At 37.7% G+C, this 17,396-nt stretch overlaps 1 protein-coding gene across 1 annotated transcript in view; it reads left to right on the forward strand.

The window, feature by feature from the left end:
- The window catches only part of PPM1B (protein phosphatase, Mg2+/Mn2+ dependent 1B), a 95,200-nt gene extending 83,858 nt beyond the window's left edge, over positions 1–11,342 (forward strand). The window contains exons 6-7 of the mRNA XM_042981298.1: positions 6,892–6,936; positions 7,678–11,342. Of these exons, the coding sequence (XP_042837232.1) occupies positions 6,892–6,936 (45 nt within the window). The 3' untranslated portion in view covers positions 7,678–11,342. The remainder of the gene's footprint in view (positions 1–6,891; positions 6,937–7,677) is intronic.
- The last annotated feature ends 6,054 nt before the right edge of the window (positions 11,343–17,396 follow it).

Consider the following 17,396-nt stretch of genomic DNA (forward strand, 5'->3'; position numbering starts at 1 on the left):
AACCATAGTCTGTCAGTCATTCTTTCAAGGCAAAATGGTGCTTCATGAAAGCGGCTAGTTCAGCACACAGCTTAAGTGACAGCCGTCACACTCAAGCATGCTACAGGAGCCGGTACCTCCCTTTTCATCACCTAAGATACTCAAAAGATGTGTACTCGAGGATAAAGGTGTAATAAAAAAAAAAAGTTTTCCTGCTTAATCAAGGACACCATTAAGTGAAACAGGTCCCCCCCGCCCCCGCCCTTTCTCTGCGTGTGGCATGAAGAGAACAGTAGCAGCTGATTAGTTTGTTGTCTGTCTGGATGCACACCGAGGGGTCTTCACTATTACCCACTATTTGTTTTGCACGGTCCATGCAAGTGTCAACATGTTGAAAAAATAACAGGTGTTAGTATTGTTAAAGACGTAGTTCTGATTTCATAGACCTCCTTGAAAGGTCCATTTTAGTCTTACGAAGTCTTCGGTGACTACAGATTTGTGTTAAATCATTTTACCACACCTGAGATGTCACGTCACGTTGGCCGGATAAAGATAGGACTTTTTTTTTTTTTTTTTTAATGACCATTAAATGGATGGGAGCGTTATGAAGTTTTTTTGTTAAGGTTTTTCACTTAGCTGAACATTCAAGTAGAGTTGAGTGAAGTTGCCATGGAAGTGTTAAAAAAAAAAAAAAAAAGCAAGCACTCGTAATTTGTCTCCTGTTTCTTGCCCAATTATGAGGCTTGGTAATTATAATACTGACTTAAGAGACTTACTGCTTGAGCTTTTGGTTTTAAATGTGTTTAGTTAAAAGTAACTGCAACGCTGAATTCTCCTTAAGTCCTTAGGTCGGTTTTATTTTGGGGACATGTGGGATTCAGTTGAGTTTTGATGTCTTTTCACAGTGCTTGTCAGGCTCTCTCCCAACCACATAAGTAGATCCTTGGTCTTCATAAGAAACTGTAGCAAAATTTAAAACTCAGATGAAGTTTCCATATAATGAGTCAGTCTTCCTATGTGAAAATGATGGTGCTTGCCATGTCCCCTGAGGTGTTCCTTCCCCCCACCCCCACCCCCACCCCAAGCTAGGCTTCAGAATGGCTTTTAATGACCAGGGAAATGGTCATCAGTTGGGGAGACAGGTTACTATAATATTAGCCCAACATTTGAGCTGGAAATTAGAGCCTCACTAATTCATATTCTAAACTAAGCTACCTGAAATACTTGATGGAGGGAGACTGTATAAATAAGTATGCTGACGTTATGAACAAAGTTAGTTTTTAGACAACAAATTGGTCATCAGAAAACTGTGTGTGTGTGTTTTCTGGATGCGTGAAAGTATGCAGTCAGACCAGTGCGTCCACATGTTACTGGAGTTAAACTTCAGTTATTGAAATTAACTGGAACTTGGCCATTGAATTTCTTTTACTTGCCAAATCATAGATTGCATTTTTCAATGATTTCAAATTCATATTTCCTCTTCCAAATTGCCTTTATTTGTATTTTGGAACTAATCGGATTTAACTAATAATAAGGGAAAGCATTTGGTGAAGATTTTAGAGCACATTTTGTTTTGGGTGGCTAAATAGTAGTAAGTAAAAACTAGCATATTGTGGTTTGTTTCACATGTTAATACAATGCTCAAAGTGCAGAAACTCCATTGTATTTGTAATACAAAAGCTAAAAGTCATTACAACTAGAATTTAAGGTACTTCAAAGCAATTTGAAGAGTTACTTGCTTTTGCAAATAAACTCTTATGGGCATTATAACAATTTGTTTTGCATTGTATTTTTGTGTTCAGTTGCTTTAAGGTTTTGTTTTTTGCTTTTTTGTTTTCCTATTCAACTTTGGCAATTTTCTGTAAGCCCTAATGAGAACGCTAAGCAAGTGTTTATTTTTGTGCATTGTGTGTTACGTTGTGGTCTAGAAGTAAACCAGCTAGCTACTAATACAGAATAAGTTGCTTTTCAGGCTGCGACCACATCCCTGCTGTTCTCACTTGCTGTTTTTCTTGACTGTGGTCTCTTCTCCCCCGCCCCTTATTTTGTTTTAGTTTTATTCTGCCTGTCAAATACTTCTGTTAACTAGATACATCATTTCCTGCTCAAATGGTAGCTATGCTCCTCTAATTCAGGAGTGAAGGGTACATGATCTTGGGATTAGGAGGTTAGTAATTCTTTTATCTCTTATATCCACAACTCTAGCAGCACAAAAAGGAACTGTAACTTTCAAGTATGGGTGGAATCGGGCGCCTGGGTGGCTCAGTGGGTTAAGTGTCTGACTTTGGTTCAGGTCTTGATCTCGCAGCTTATAGGTTCAAACCCCACGTTGGGCTCTGTACTGACAGCTCAGAGCCTGGAGCCTGCTTCGGTTTCTGTGTCTCCCTCTCTCTCTGCCCCTCCCCCACTCATGCTCTGTCTTTCTCTCAAAAATAAATGAACGTCAAATATGGGTGGAATCAAAGTTTTGGGATTTTCCCCCCTTGACTAATAACACTAGTCTATAATGGCAATAGTAACTTCTTTAGTAATTAAATTTGTGCAACAAATGCATTTTTCTTAAAACATCTACCTCTAATGAAAATACTTGGGCATGTATTTGAGTGAAGAGGACCAGTACAATCTAAGGGCAGAGAGGAGACAGAATCCGAAGCAGGCTCCAGGCTCTGAGCTGTCAGCAGAGAGCACGATGCGGGGCTTGAGCTGGTGAACCACGGCGAGATCATGACCTGAGCCGAAGTCGGACACTTAACCAACTGAGCCACCCAGGTGCCCCAATAGTTAACATTTTAAAATGATTTATACTCAGCAATAAAGTAATAGCCTTAAGAATGTTCATGTAGTTCAAATTCCCTAAAATGTTAGAATGACAAGGGTGCCATTTTTCAACCTCCAGAGCAGTTCTGCTTTTTCTGTGGTACTTGTTGGGATTCCATAGGAGATTTGATTTGAGTAAAGGTTCTTGGACTTTGAAAAGCTTAAAGGTCACCAGGGTCAGAGTGTATATATATATATATATGACTTGGCAAATGAAAGTAGACCTACGCTCTTTTACAAGGAAGGAAACTCAGAAGTGTGTGGGCTGAACTGTGAATGAGGATTACAGGTTTTGATTTGTGATCTACCCAAGTATTCAGATTTACATATTTAGGAGGTGGGGAAGGGGAATGGAGTTGTGCCAGAGGCCAAATATCACCCACCACGAGGGGTCAACCATCTCATTACCCCTTCCCCCCCCCACATCCACCCACCATGTTGGGGTAAGTTTTGATTTGGGCCAGGGGTTGGGGAGTGGTATTACGGGGAGGAAAGGGTGTTATTTCCAACCTCAGGTTTGAATTTATTTGCTCATATTATTACCTCTACATCCCCTCTTCTATAAAACAAGCTAATGGTTGAGAAATAAATTGGTATTCTTTTGTGTGACTACCCCACAGTGTAGTCCCCATTTCATCATCAAGGGATATTTAGACTATTTGTAACTCTCCACTAAAAAAAGTGATGCAGTGGGCATCCTGGCATGTGTCCCTTTGAGCACATGTACTAGTGTTTTTCTAGTATTTGCCTAGAGATAAAATTACTAGGTTATTAAGTAGTCATGTCTTCAAGTTAATAATGCAAATGCATTCTACTAAAGGTGTATACTAGTCTCCATTTCCACTAGAAATGTACAAAAATTCTTTTTCTCTGTCCATCTCCATTCTCAGTTAATGCTGGTATTGCCAGACTTTAAATTTACCAGTTAGGTGAACATGAAATAGTATGTCTTCATTTGCATATCTGGTTACATGTGAGGGGAACATCTCTGTATGTGTGGCCGTTTGAGTTTCATCTGAAATGATTGCTCATGTCCTTTGCTCATTTTTCTTTTTGGTTTGCCATTTTCTCGTTTGTAGTTTTTTTATATAGTCTGGATACTAACCTTTGCTTGTAAGTGCTACAAAACCTAGTATCTCTCTCTCAATATGCACACACACACAGACATATATACACACATATACACATATGTGCACACACGCACTTTGTGTATGGGGTCTTTTGTTATTTATCAGTCTTTTATGGTTTGTACTATTGTCTTTCTTGTTCAAGAAATCATTACCATCCCAGGTTCACATATTCTCTTTGCTTCCAGTAGTTGTAAAGTCTTCATCCTATCTCCCAAGCCCATATATTTAGGATTTTAATCCATCTTGAGTTTACTATTTTATATAGCATGAAGTCAGGAATCTAATTTTCAGCAGGCCACTAGCTAATTGCGTCAACACCAGGCTAGCCCTGTCTCATACCAGTTTCCTACATACATGATGCACTTCTTATTTCTAAATTCTGTTCTGTTGTCTTTTGGTGCAACCCTGTCAGATACCACGTTTTCATTACTGTGGCCTCATAAATGCTGATACCTGGCAGGTACGCATTGCCACCTTCTTACATAAACGTAGTTCCCTTTAATAAAACTACAATTGAATAATCCACACTCTACTTCTTAGCAGCCTGCTTCCGTTTTGGCATCTAGTACTGAAGAATTTTCACCCTGCTTATGAGAGTTCCTTTGTGTGTTCCTGTTGCACATTTACATGTTAAACTAGCCCAGAGGTCATTCTGACCCCTTTCCTTCCCCTGTAAGGCTGGACCAGTAAAAGAGCCCTGCCGTGCTGTGTTGAAGCCTGAGGCAAATGGAAAATTCAGTGACTACGATTGTCTTTATTTAAAATTTGATGTTTTGTTCATCATGTTTTTCACATTAGTTTGGTTCTTTTAAGTGTCACGAGTGTATTTCTCTCAGTTCCTGAGTTTTTTGGCCCCAATTTAAGTGCGTCACTTGATTCACCTTCGGCTCGGCCTATAAGTATGTGAACTTGTGGGCCGTTGAAGTGACTGTCTCTAGACGATTTTCCTGATTTAAGGCAGATGTTGCCAAGGAGGAATAACTCAACCTCCTCACAAGTACCCTTTGGCATAAACCAGTTTGTCCTGGGGTTTTTAGTGAAATCCTGGGAAGGCTGGGCAGAGAATCCTCTGCTCCAGCAGCTAGTTGCTCTTGGCTTCTCTTCCTTAGGCAGTGAACCCTCTTTTAATACTCTAAAAATGTGATGCTGAGAGAAATGGCAGGTTTTAAAAGGACGTCGTTTAAGTAACAGCATTAATCTCCAAAATTTATTCCAAAATGCACTATTTTAATACCTTTGAGACCGAGAAGCATCTTAGGTCAGTGGCATCTTACAGTAGCCATCTGCTAGGCATCTGTCCTGGCACAGTTGCTCTGACTTGGTAATAGCAATTCATATTTCAGACCCACGGTGGGGCTTTGCATAGGGTTGGGACTACACGTGTTAACTCCAATGCTGTTTAAAACGTCTTAAAGATGATTACGTATGATTTAACATAGAAGCAAAGTTATTGTGTAAGCAAAACAAATGACAATGTCAGGTTTGTAAAAAGTCTGTCTTAAAAACCTATTATGGGACACCTGTCTGGCTCAGTCGGTGGAGCGTGCAACTGTTGATCTCGGGGTCATGAGTTCAAGCCCCACGTTGGGCATAGAGCTTACTGGGGAATAAAACCCTATGACAATAAGTATAAAGTAATCCTAAGTGTTCTTACAGCACCATTTTGTCGTTTAATTTTTTTCTTAATTATGCATTAAAAGAGTGGCACAGAAAATAACGAAATCTTGAAATTTGATATATAATTTATAGGTAAATAATATGTATAAAACATGCATGGGGATGATACACATTAATTTAGGACAGTGTTTATTTGGAAGCATTGGGAAGTGTGAGATCTTTATTTCCACCCCCAGCCCCCCAAAGACCTATCAAAATGTTAACGTTTGTTAAATCTGGGCAGTTCGATAAGGATATCATAATTCTTTTCTGCAATTTTCTGTATATTTGAATTTTTTATAAAATTTTGAAATAAAAAATAAAATACAGAAACTAAGTGAATTTAGTTGTCCTGGATTGCCTTTTGGGGAGAGGGCACCAATTTATAATCCCAACAGGACACAAAAATGCCTGTGTCTTTTGCTTTCTCTCAACTGTTGCGCGTTGCCAAACCAGTGGGTAAGATACTGTAATTTGTGATATTTTCTTGACTTAATTTTCAATTATATTTGATTACTACTGAGCTTGAACATTTTTTCCTCATTTTGGCTGATTTTTATATCTTTTAATAAAGCCTTTTTCATTTGCATATTTTCTGCTGATTTATTGATTTGTGAGATCTCTATATATTTAGGAAATCAACCATTCTCTTAAATATGCCACAAATTACTATTTTATTATCATTTGTCTTTTTAAATAAGGATATTGGAGGGATGGAACTAAGAACAAAACACATCTACCAATACGGAAAAGACCTAATTCCTCAAAAACTACTAAGTCAATACCATGGGTTTTTTTTCCCCAAAAAATCTTATGTCATGATACTTTATTTCTGTGCTTTTTGTTACACAGTAAATTTTCGTTTCTATGCCGGTTCTTCCTACAGGCAGAATGAAGTCTTTCTGCAATGATTGGAGAGGCACTAGAGAGCTAAGAGGCTCTGATCTGAATAGTATTGGATAGCTATCTTTGGTCAAAAATAGTAAAGATTATCCTTTTATCCGCCATATGCCATTTGAAGTAAAATATAATGGGGTTTATTTTTTGTTGTACTTTTAAAAAAAATTGAAGTAAAATGTACAGACAGTAAACTGCAAAGATCTGAGGTGTTTCATTTGATGAGTTTTGAGAAGAATCCCTTGGTTATTTATATTCAAAAGTTTTAGAATTTGGGGCGCCTGGGTGGCTCAGTCAGAAGAGCACGCAACTCTTGGTCTCGGGGTCTTGAGTTCGAGCCCCACGTTGGATTAGAGATTACTTAAATAAATAAAGTTCAAAAGTTTTAGAATGTTATCATTTTCTTTAACAGTTTGAACCTTCAGTTGTATACATAGACAATCTTTTCACATTCTGAGTAAGTAAATATTTACATATATTTTCTTTTATGACTTTGCTCTTTTTATTATAAATACATAATGCTAGTTGAACGAACTTTGGGGTAATACTACATGGCGAAAACCTAATGTGATATTTTCCATTTTCCCCTCACACCAGCTGATACATAAGCCAGTCTTTTCTCATTTATTTGAAAATGCCCTTATACTATATATTCTTGTATAAGCTTGTATTTTTATGGGCATCCCATTTCAGTGTTTTGTATTATGTATCAATATGTCATCTTAAGTGCCATAGTTTATTATACATTTTATTATCTGGTAGGGAAGGTGCTTCCTTATTACCCTGCTTTAACAAAAATTGAATGTATGTTTCTCCATTTGAACTTTTGAATAATTTGGCCAAGTTTTCTCTACTAAATAAAAATCCCATGAATATTGAGTTGTCATATGCTTAGATTAATGGGTGGGGGAGGGTCATTGATATCTTTAGCAGAGAGGAGCTCCATTCCGGGAAAATGCTACATCTTTCTATGTATATGAGTGTTTTTATGCCTCCCCCCACTCCCCACTGAAGTCTTACAGTTTTATTCATATTTTTTACCCATTTCTTAAGTAAATTCCTTGTTATTTTATGTTTCTTACTGCTGTTATGAGTGAGACATTCCCCCTTCATATATTTTTAATTCGTACCTTCTTTGTAGACAATGTACTTAACCATTTAACAACAAAATCATTTCAGTTTCTATCATTTCCACCAGATGGCAGTCTCGGGCATGTCCATCTGTAAACCCAACAAGGCTCTGGTGACAAGAAAGGCAGTGGCTGGCAGACCTTCCAAGCCCCTAAAAGTACAAGGACATGAAGGTTTTTGTTTTTTTTTAACCCGAAAGAAAAATGAACTCAACATTGTGTAATTGCATTATTTATACTTCTATTAACCTGTAATCTTACAGTCCATTAATGGAGGCAAAGAAAAACTGTCATTGCACCCTTCTAAATCTCTGTCCATGTGATAAACACCTGTGGCTTTGGGGCAGGATTTTGGTTTTATTCCAAGGATTCTCATGGCTAGAGGCAGTCTTGAATCTGTCATTATTGTTTCCCTTCTCCTAAAAGTGCCATTTAAATGAGAAGTTCCTGGGTCTCTTAATGTTCATGTAAGAACATCTTTCTTTGATTCTGGTATTTGTGATGCCCCAGACCTCTTCTGAAATGAGGTTCAGTGTTTATAGTTAATATAAAGGGAAGTAAGTTTTTAACTGGCTTGTTTTACATGAATACAAAACTTAACCCCTTAGATTAGATACTTTATAAACTAATTAGATGATGTCAAAGATGTGTTTAAAAATATACGAGGTAGTGGATACCTTGGTCGCACAAGAAACCAGCTCAGGTATTTTCTTGTAAATACTTTTTCCAGTGGCCAAAAATTTTTACTTTTGGAAAACACATCACCTAAGTAAGCTCCCCTCTGGTGCCTTTTATTACAGTTCCATTTAACTTACTTTTAGATAATCAGAGAGTAGTAAATGACTGTAACTGCACAGTAACTATGTACATTCCCTTTCTGAGAGATTGTATTTCCACCCTGAGATGAAAGGTGCAAGAAAGTTTGGTAAGAAAAAAGGAACCCCAGTTTGATCCTTGAGCACAAAGGCTGCCAAGTTTAATTCTTGCTTTTCCAAAGAACTGGTCTAAATATTCCAGGAAGTAATATGGCAAAAATTTGGAAAGACAGTAGATAATTTCTTTTAGGGAAAGCCATGGAAAAGTTCCTTTCATGTTTTGATCTCTGGGTAATCTCATGATGTAGTATGTAGAATAGCAGATTTCTTTAGTGCATTGCATGGGTTTATTCAAGTTTTGCATAATCTCAGAAGAATGGTGAAAGTGGTTTATGGCAATCTCAGATATGTAGTAATTTCTAGAGCACGTTTGTAGTGTACTAAGATATATCTTTAAGACAAAATTGGAATTGATTAGAATTAGGTTCATACCATACCACACATTTCCAGGTAGCTGGAGGTAACCTCAATTATATAAATAAAACCATAAGTTAAATGTACCTGGAAGATTGGCTGTGTAAAAGGAATTCCTTTCTAATGACCCATGTTTGTATTGTATGTATGGTTTTTTTAGGGCTTTTTGCTTTTTCAGGGTGGACCATGCATGAAGAAAGCAGGTAAGACAGAGTAGCCCCTATTACAGTATAAATGTGTACTATCCGATACTAGTGAAGTTTCTTTCACCAAGAAAAATTTATACAATGCTGATTGCTTTAACACTAGCAGAGGGGGGAGTGGACAAAATAAATTACATTTTCTAGACTGATTTCCCATCAAACAGCAACACACACGTTTCACTTGTATCTCAGTAAAACAAGGAGGGAAACACACACACACACACACACACACACACACACACACACTTGTCCATTTGAGATAAAAAGTGGCCAAGAAAGCAAATTCTGAATGATTTGTAGTTTTATAGACTCAAAAGTTACAACATAGTAGTTCTGAAGGATTGTCATTTGTGTGTTCTTGAAAAACAGAGTAACAGATTTTGTACCTGGTCAGATCTTTAAGTGTACATTTATAGGATCTCAAAGTTGGAAAAACCATTTAGCAGTCTCTGGCCTGACCCTCCAGGACCAGAATCTATTTTGTCTTGGGCTCTAGTGGGCTCACTGGTCCTTTGTTTCTTCCCTTCATTTGTCTTATTAGCTCTTGAGACCAAACGTTTAACAGCAGCTACTATGATGACTCCTAGCATCTACTCTGTTCTGCCCCAGGTCACTCATCAGATGGCACGGCTTCAATTGTCTTTACCGTCTAAGACCCTTTCCTGCAACTACTCTGGTTTTCTACGTCTTTCTGAAAGTACCCAACCCAGAGCTGAACATTCATAAGTAACAGAGCTCTCCTGCCCTTTGTGCTAGTTAATACTCTTCATCCGTGTAGCACCCAGAGGTTGGACTAGCTTTGCTGACACCCACACAGTACTGTGTGAGTCTTCAGAAGTTAACGATTTTTACTGCCGTTAAGCGTTTTTTCCCCTATCCCACACTTGTACGGTTGGTGTTTTGTTTAATCTGTGTTCATTCTTAGTAAGTTTTCTTGTGTTAGATTCATTAACCTTTTGAGAATTTTTTGGGTTCGTGTAAGATCTATTAGCTATCTTTTCCTTTCCGATCACTCCTAAGTTTCATATGTAAACCTTGTATATTGAATGAAACAAGTCTGAGTCTAACGGCCTCTCACAGGCCTTAGAAACTTCTTTTCGGTAGGATCTAAGTTAAACAATGTATTAACCAACCTGTTAGGTAAGGATGTCACGATTTACTGATCAGCCCATATCTCTCCCAAGTTATAAAGGATATTGTGGGATCTTACGTTCCTTGTGGACGTCCTGCATTTCCCAAAACGTTAGTCAAGTAACTGCCCCCCAACAGTTTGTGAGGTCACACCTGTCGATTCATAGTGAATGATGTTCTTTTTCCTGAAGAATTAGAAAACACTAGAAGGATCTAGTCTGGGACCTTTCCTGGGATCGGTATCAAGTTGCCATCATTTTTCACCTTTCCCCCAGATTGGAATGACCTTTACCCTTTCTGGTATTGTGGCTGCTACCCTACTCCACACTTCTCTGTAACTTAAACAATGGGCCACCCAGAAATATTCTTAGGTTTTCAGTATCATTTTCTTGTTTTCCATCAGCATAAAATAGGAAATAAAGTTCTTGTTGGCCCTCTGTTTTGTGTGTAACTCTGCTACTTCAAGTTTTTACTTTGACTCCTTTCCTGTACATACATGCAAATTTCTGGTGTTGGTTTTGCTTATGGTGTTTTTTTTAACATCATTTATGCATTTTCTGAAATTCTGAACGTGTTAATATTTCTTTCTGTGAACACCGGTGGTTTCTTGTTTTTATTTTGTTGTTACCGCACTCTTTTTAGGTACATGTCCATTTTCATCCTGTATGTATGTCTTAAAAAAATACTTTAAAAAATAACTCTGATGCTAAAATGGTGTATCAACAGCCCTGGCTGGAGTCTCGCATTTGCTCTGGGAAAGGAGATCAGCGCAGCTTCTCTCTTTACATTCTTCCATACCTGTATAATATCCTCTGTCCCTTAAAAATAAAAATGGGGAAAGGTGGCTCTGGAGGCGTATGCCAGAGGCATTGAGCTGAATGCAGGAAGGGCCCCTCTGTGACCGCACTCTGTAGCAGGGGGCCTTTTCTGTCTTGTTTTCTTGACTTCCTCAATTACCAGGGCTGCAAAAATAGCAAGTGAGAAAGAAATGATGGAAAGGACGAGAATGGCCCACATCTAGACAGCTTTGTAAATATAGAGAGATAGTATTTTGTGCACATTAATGTATGCATGCTATACTTCAATAAAACTTTATTTAAAAAATAAAAAGGAACCATGGCTGATGCAGTAAACATCACATATATTTATATTCATATGAAATGTTTGTCTGTTAACGGAACACATGAAGGTAGTTGAATAGATGTGGTCAATATGCTTTGGATAGTATGAACTAAAATACAGATTATGCTTTATGAAAAAATTCACTTTCAGGGTAGTGGGGAGACAGGGGAGCCTTAAAAAGATAAGCAGCATTTTAGTTAGGGTAAGGTAAGCTGCTGTAACAAACAGAACCAAACCCATAATGGTCCAAATCCTAGAAGCTTATTTCTTAACACTTATAGACCAGGATGGGTGTTCCAGGTAAGTGTGTTTCTCCCATGTGGTGATTCAAGTCGGAGACCTTTTCCATCTCATGGCTACATCGTCATCCAGGGCCTGGTTGTCAACCGTACCAATCAGCGGAAGGGGAAAGTGAACAAGGAAAAGATTCCCCTACCTTCTTAGAAGTCCCACTAAATTTAAGGAATTGAAATCCTAGAAGACGTATTTTCTGACCACAGTGGAATTAACCTACAAAAGAATGACACACTTCTAAATAAACCATGTACCAAAAATAAGTTACAGGAAAAACTAGAAAATATTTCAAACAGAATGAAAATGAAAATCACAACATACCAAAAATTTGGGGCTTCAGCTAATGCAATACGTAGGGGGAGATTTATAGGTTTAAACCCTTCTATTAGAAAGAATATAAGGTCTCTAACTTTAAATTTCCAACTTAAGAACTAGAAGCACAAGAAAGGAAGGAAACAAGGATAAGAACAGAAATCAATGAAATACGGCACAAAAAATAGAAAAATCACAAGCTGGCTCTTGAAAATATCAATAAAATTGATAAACTTCTAACCAGACTGGTCAGAAGGAAATAAAAAGAAGAAATTGTCAGTATGAGAAATGGAAAGGAGAACATCTCACCACAGATCCTACAGACATGTATAAAAAGGAATATTATGAAAATGTTGATGCCCATGAAGTTGACAGAGGAAGCATTTGAAAACCAATGTAACTCAATAGTGGGAGGGAGTAAAAAAAAATTAACAACAGCAACAACCACCATATCTCATTATATTTAGAAAAAGCATTACAAAATCCAGCACCTATTTGTGATAGGAATTCTCAGCAAAGTACAGATAAAAGGGAACTTGCTCAACCTGACAAAGGGTAACTATGTGACACCTAACCGTAATCTCTTTGATGGTAAAAGACTGATACTTTCCCTGGAAAACCCCAAACAAGGCAAGAATGTCTCTTCTCACCTTTTGTACTCCTAGCCGCTGGAATGTTCACCAGGGCAACAAGACCAAGAAAGAAATTAAAAACACACAAAATGGAAAGAAAGACCCATAAAACTGTCTATTTGAAGATGACACAATTGTGTAAGTAGAAAATGATAAGGGATCTATAAATAATACAACTAATAGATAAGCTTAGCAAAGTCACAGGATACAAGGTCAATGTACCAGAACATTTCTATTTTCACGTACAGGGAACAAACAATGGGAAATGGAAACGAAAAAAAATATTTACAGTAATATCAAAAAATGAGGGGCACCTGGCTGGCTAAGTGGGTGAAGCATGTGACTCTTGATCTCGGGGTTGCAAGTTCAAGCCCTGCATTGGGTGTAGAGCTTACTGAAACACAAACCAAAAAACTGCTCTTCAAGAAAACTTCAGAAAATGAAAAAGCAAGCCTTAGGCAAAATGTAACTGATAAAGAACTCATGTGTATAATGGACAGATTTTTTAGATGGGTAAAATATTGAAAAATGGAACAAGCATTTCACCAAGGAAGATATAACAAATGGCGATGCAACAAATTCCTTAGTCATTAAAGAAATGAACATTGTAATACCAGTGTTACTCAGTAGAGGTAAGTTACAAAGACTGGTGTCGCCAATTTTCAGTGACAATGTGGAGCAAATGGAAGGCTCCTACATTGCCTATGGGAGGTAAAAAGGTCCCACCACTTTAGAAAACAGTTTGGCACATTATTGGAATTACTATAGCTTTATAGTAATTCTTGCAATGAGGTAGTATGAATCTTCCAACTTAATCCTCCTTTATCAAAGTTGTCCTGATGATTCTAGTTCAAACATTCTAAAAAACCACCTCCCTTATATCCTTAAATATTATATAACTTTAGGACCCAGCAATTCCATCCCTCAGCATTTACCCAAGAGAAGTGAAAACATGTTCACATGAAAATCGCACAGGAATGTTTATAAAGAACTTCATTTATAATAGCCCAAAATTAAATACATCCCCAAGTTCCATCAGCTGGTGTAAAGGATAAACCACATATATACAATGAATGCTATTCAAAGTTTGTTCCAAAAAGGAACAAACCACCAATTCATGCAACAACATGGGTGAATCTTAAAGGCATTATGTTGAATGAAAGAAAGCCCAAAGACTATATATGGTATGATTCCATTTTTCTAAAATTCAAGAAAAGGCAGAATTATAGTGCCAACAGATCAGTTGCTGCCAGGGGCTGGGGATTGACTGCAGAGGGGTCTGGGGAGCTTTCCAGAGCGATGGACCAGCTCTATCTTATGATTGTGGCAGTGGTTACGTAACTAACCCTGTGTCGAATCTCATCAAATTCTACATCTACAAGTGGTAAGTCTGTGTTCTGTACATGAATCTGATTAAAGGAAAAATGTGTTAATGTAGATTTGGGTTTGTGGGCATTCACGGTAAGATTTTTTCAAATCTGCGGCACCTGGGTGGCTCAGTCGGTTAAGCGTCCAACTTCACCTCAGATCATGATCTCACAGTTTGTGAGTTTGAGCTGATAGCTGTGCTGAGAGCTTGGTGCCTGGAGCCTGCTTGGGATTCTGTGTCTCCCTCTCTCTCTGTTCATGCTCTGTCTCTATCTCAAAAATAAGTAAATATTTAAAAATTAAAAACAATTTTTTTCCAAATCTGTTTTATGTTCCATAATTTTCATTTTAACATATTTCAAAAGAAGTGAACTTGAGATGAAATTCGCTAGAGAAGAATACTCCAAATTTTATGGCCTGAGTTATTTTTCACAGGGGCCCCTCTATGTGACCTGCTTAGGGTAAGTAGCACCAGGGATTTACCATCTAGGTATTGATTTAGTAGTTATGTGTGTATATGAATGTATTCATCTGGTTAATTCCTTAATGGTTTTCTTAAGCAGAATCTGGGATGATGATAGGGTTGGAGTGTGGAGGAAGCTTTGCTAAGTAATCCATTTATATGGGCTGAATTATGTAATATTGATAAATACAAATTGATGAAGTCCACTTTATTATATAATCCCATCTGCCTCCCCCAACAATCAGGAAGACGTATCAATAGAGCATAACTTTAAAATGTTGTAGGGGCGTCTGGCTGGCTCAGTCAGTGGAACATGTCTCTCTTGACTTCTGGGTTGTGAGTTTGAGCCCCACATTGGACATAGAGTTTACATTAAAAAATAAATATAAAATAAAATGTTGTAAAAGTAATTAAAATTGTATTGAAATCCAGCTATAGAAGATGCCCATGGTTGATTTTTCTCTTTTCAAGAGCCATGGTTTTGAAACCTTTGAGAGCACTCCCTCTGGCATGGCATCCTCACTAATGCAACATTGCCAAAAACAAACTCCCTTTCTTTTACTACTTCTAAAAAGTAGAGTGCCTCCATTGTGATTATGACTTTCATTTTGACGTCTCCTCATGGTTAGGAATGTGGAGGTCTACCTTTTAAGCAAAGACTATTGCCTTGCTGGTACAAAGGCATATAGGCTTAGAATGGCATCCTTTGAAGCTTTTGGAGTGATAACTTTTTTTTTTAGGGATCCCTTAGCATTTTTAGCTATTTGTCTTTATTCTACATAACAAGGGTTGACAAACTTTGTAAAGGGCCAGATAGTATTTTAGGCCTTGAGGACCATGTGGTCTCTGTCTCTCAGTTCTTCTGTCGTGGCAGGCAGCCACAGATAACACACAAATGAACAAAAGCAGCTGTGTTTTAATAAAATTTTATTTACAAAACATGTATTGGGCTGGATTTGACCTGGGACAAAGTTTGCTGGCCCTGGCTGTAGATTATAAATACCCCCTAAAACAAATCTGCTACTTGTTATGACAAAGTGTTTGTAGTCAAATAACCCAGGTACTTCTATCAAGAAAACTAATGCTGAACGTTAACAGTGGGGTTAAGGAAATACTACCAGAAAATATGGTAGTTTGGCATATTGCATAATTAAAGCTGGAGGAATTTGAGAAATGGCATGTTCAGGAAGAACTTTCTGACCTTCCTCTGAAGCAGGTCATAAAACCCTCTTCTGACGGGCCGCCTGGCTGGTTCAGTCAGTAGAGCACGCAACTCTTGATCTTAGGGTTGTGAGTTCAAGCCCCACGTTGGGAGTAGACATTACTTAAAAAAATAAAGTAAAACCCTCTTGTGAGAGATGCTCCCCCAATACTCAGAGGAAAGGAACATCCTTATCTTGCAAGGCAAAGACACAGAGAAGAATCTGAATAAATTTTAGCTTTGCTAGATTTTCTGACGCTTACTATATGCTTCCCTTAAATGTTTTGTCCTATCATGCCTTTCCACGACCTTCCACTCTTCATCAGACCGAGCATAAAAACATTGAGATTATCTTTCCTCCCTTACAGTAATGAAGTGTTCATCAGGGAGGCTTCAGATCAGGATATGCATATTCTTGGACTCTATGGTTAACTGGTATACAAAAGTCTCTAGAAAATATGAACATATTTGTTCAAGTTGGTTTACAAAATATTTCAAGTATTTGATTACAACTTTGCTTGGTAAAGTGTACTTTAGTAGGTGTTACTTTTACTTTGTTTACCCTCCTATAAGATTGTATTTTTTTATATTTTTCAGGTCATGACAGATGACCATTATTCTTGTTAAAACCATTGTTGTTAAAACCAACAAACCAAAGTCACTCCTGTTGAAGGTTTAGTCCCAACATTTCATTCTTGGTTGTGAGCAGTACACAAGGACATGACCAACATCTGTGACTGATCCTTACACAATTTGTGGTGCTCCCTGTAATCAGATCATTTCTCCTGATTTAAAGCAGAGTAACTAGATAAGGACTTCCAGATGATTCTTGATGTTCAAGTAAAGCTGCCATCATTCAATAGAATTTAGAAGAGCTAAGAGTTCTTGCCCTTAGGGTCTTATTCAAATTAAACAAATATATTTTAGTAATTGGAAATAGACAAAAGAAAAACAAGAGATGATGGTAGATATTATTATACTCTATTGCTTCTAGTCTCTTCCTATGCTATCATATGTGTTTGCTATCAAAAAGAACTAATTTGGGGGTGCCTGGCTGGCTCAGTTGGTGGAGCATGTGACTCTTGATCTCGAGGTCGTGAGTTTAAGCCCCATGTTGGGTGTAGAGCTTACTTTAAAAAAAGTAGGGACACCTGGGTAGCTCACTCGGTTGGTTAGGTGTCCAAGTTCTGCTCGGGTCATGATCTCAGGGTTCATGAGTTCAAGTCCCACGTCGGGCTCTGTGCACAGCTCTCTGCTGTCAGCATGGATCCCCCTTCAAGTCCTCTGGCCCCCTCTCTCTCTCTCTGCCCCTCCCCCCATTCTCTCTCTCTCTCTTTCTCTCTCTCTCTCTCTCTCTCTCTCTCTCAAAAATAAAACATTAAAAAAATCCTAATATTTATTTCTTATTTAGTGAGAGAAATTTCTAGCTGCCTCTTGGGATAACTGAGGATAGAGTAATTACCCCCGAGCAGATCATTCTTGTTTTGTGAAGAATAATTTGAGATGTTCCCTTTAGTTCTATAAATGTAGTGAGTAGACTGCATTGTTTTGATACTTAATGCTTAATAGTAATTGTTATAATGTTAACAGTAAGTTTTATCAAGGACATTGGACTCACTATATGCTCTTTGTTGGGGAGGAAGCTAACCAATCTTTACAAGAGGAGCCTCTTAACCCTGGTAGGTAGTTTGTATATGCTATTTAATTTAATTTTTAAATATTGTACTTAATTTTTATTTAACTAAATGAATTTAAAATGTTACATGTATTTT

The sequence above is a fragment of the Panthera tigris genome, chromosome A3 (genome assembly GCF_018350195.1).
Source record: "Panthera tigris isolate Pti1 chromosome A3, P.tigris_Pti1_mat1.1, whole genome shotgun sequence".
Lineage (NCBI taxonomy): Eukaryota > Metazoa > Chordata > Mammalia > Carnivora > Felidae > Panthera > Panthera tigris.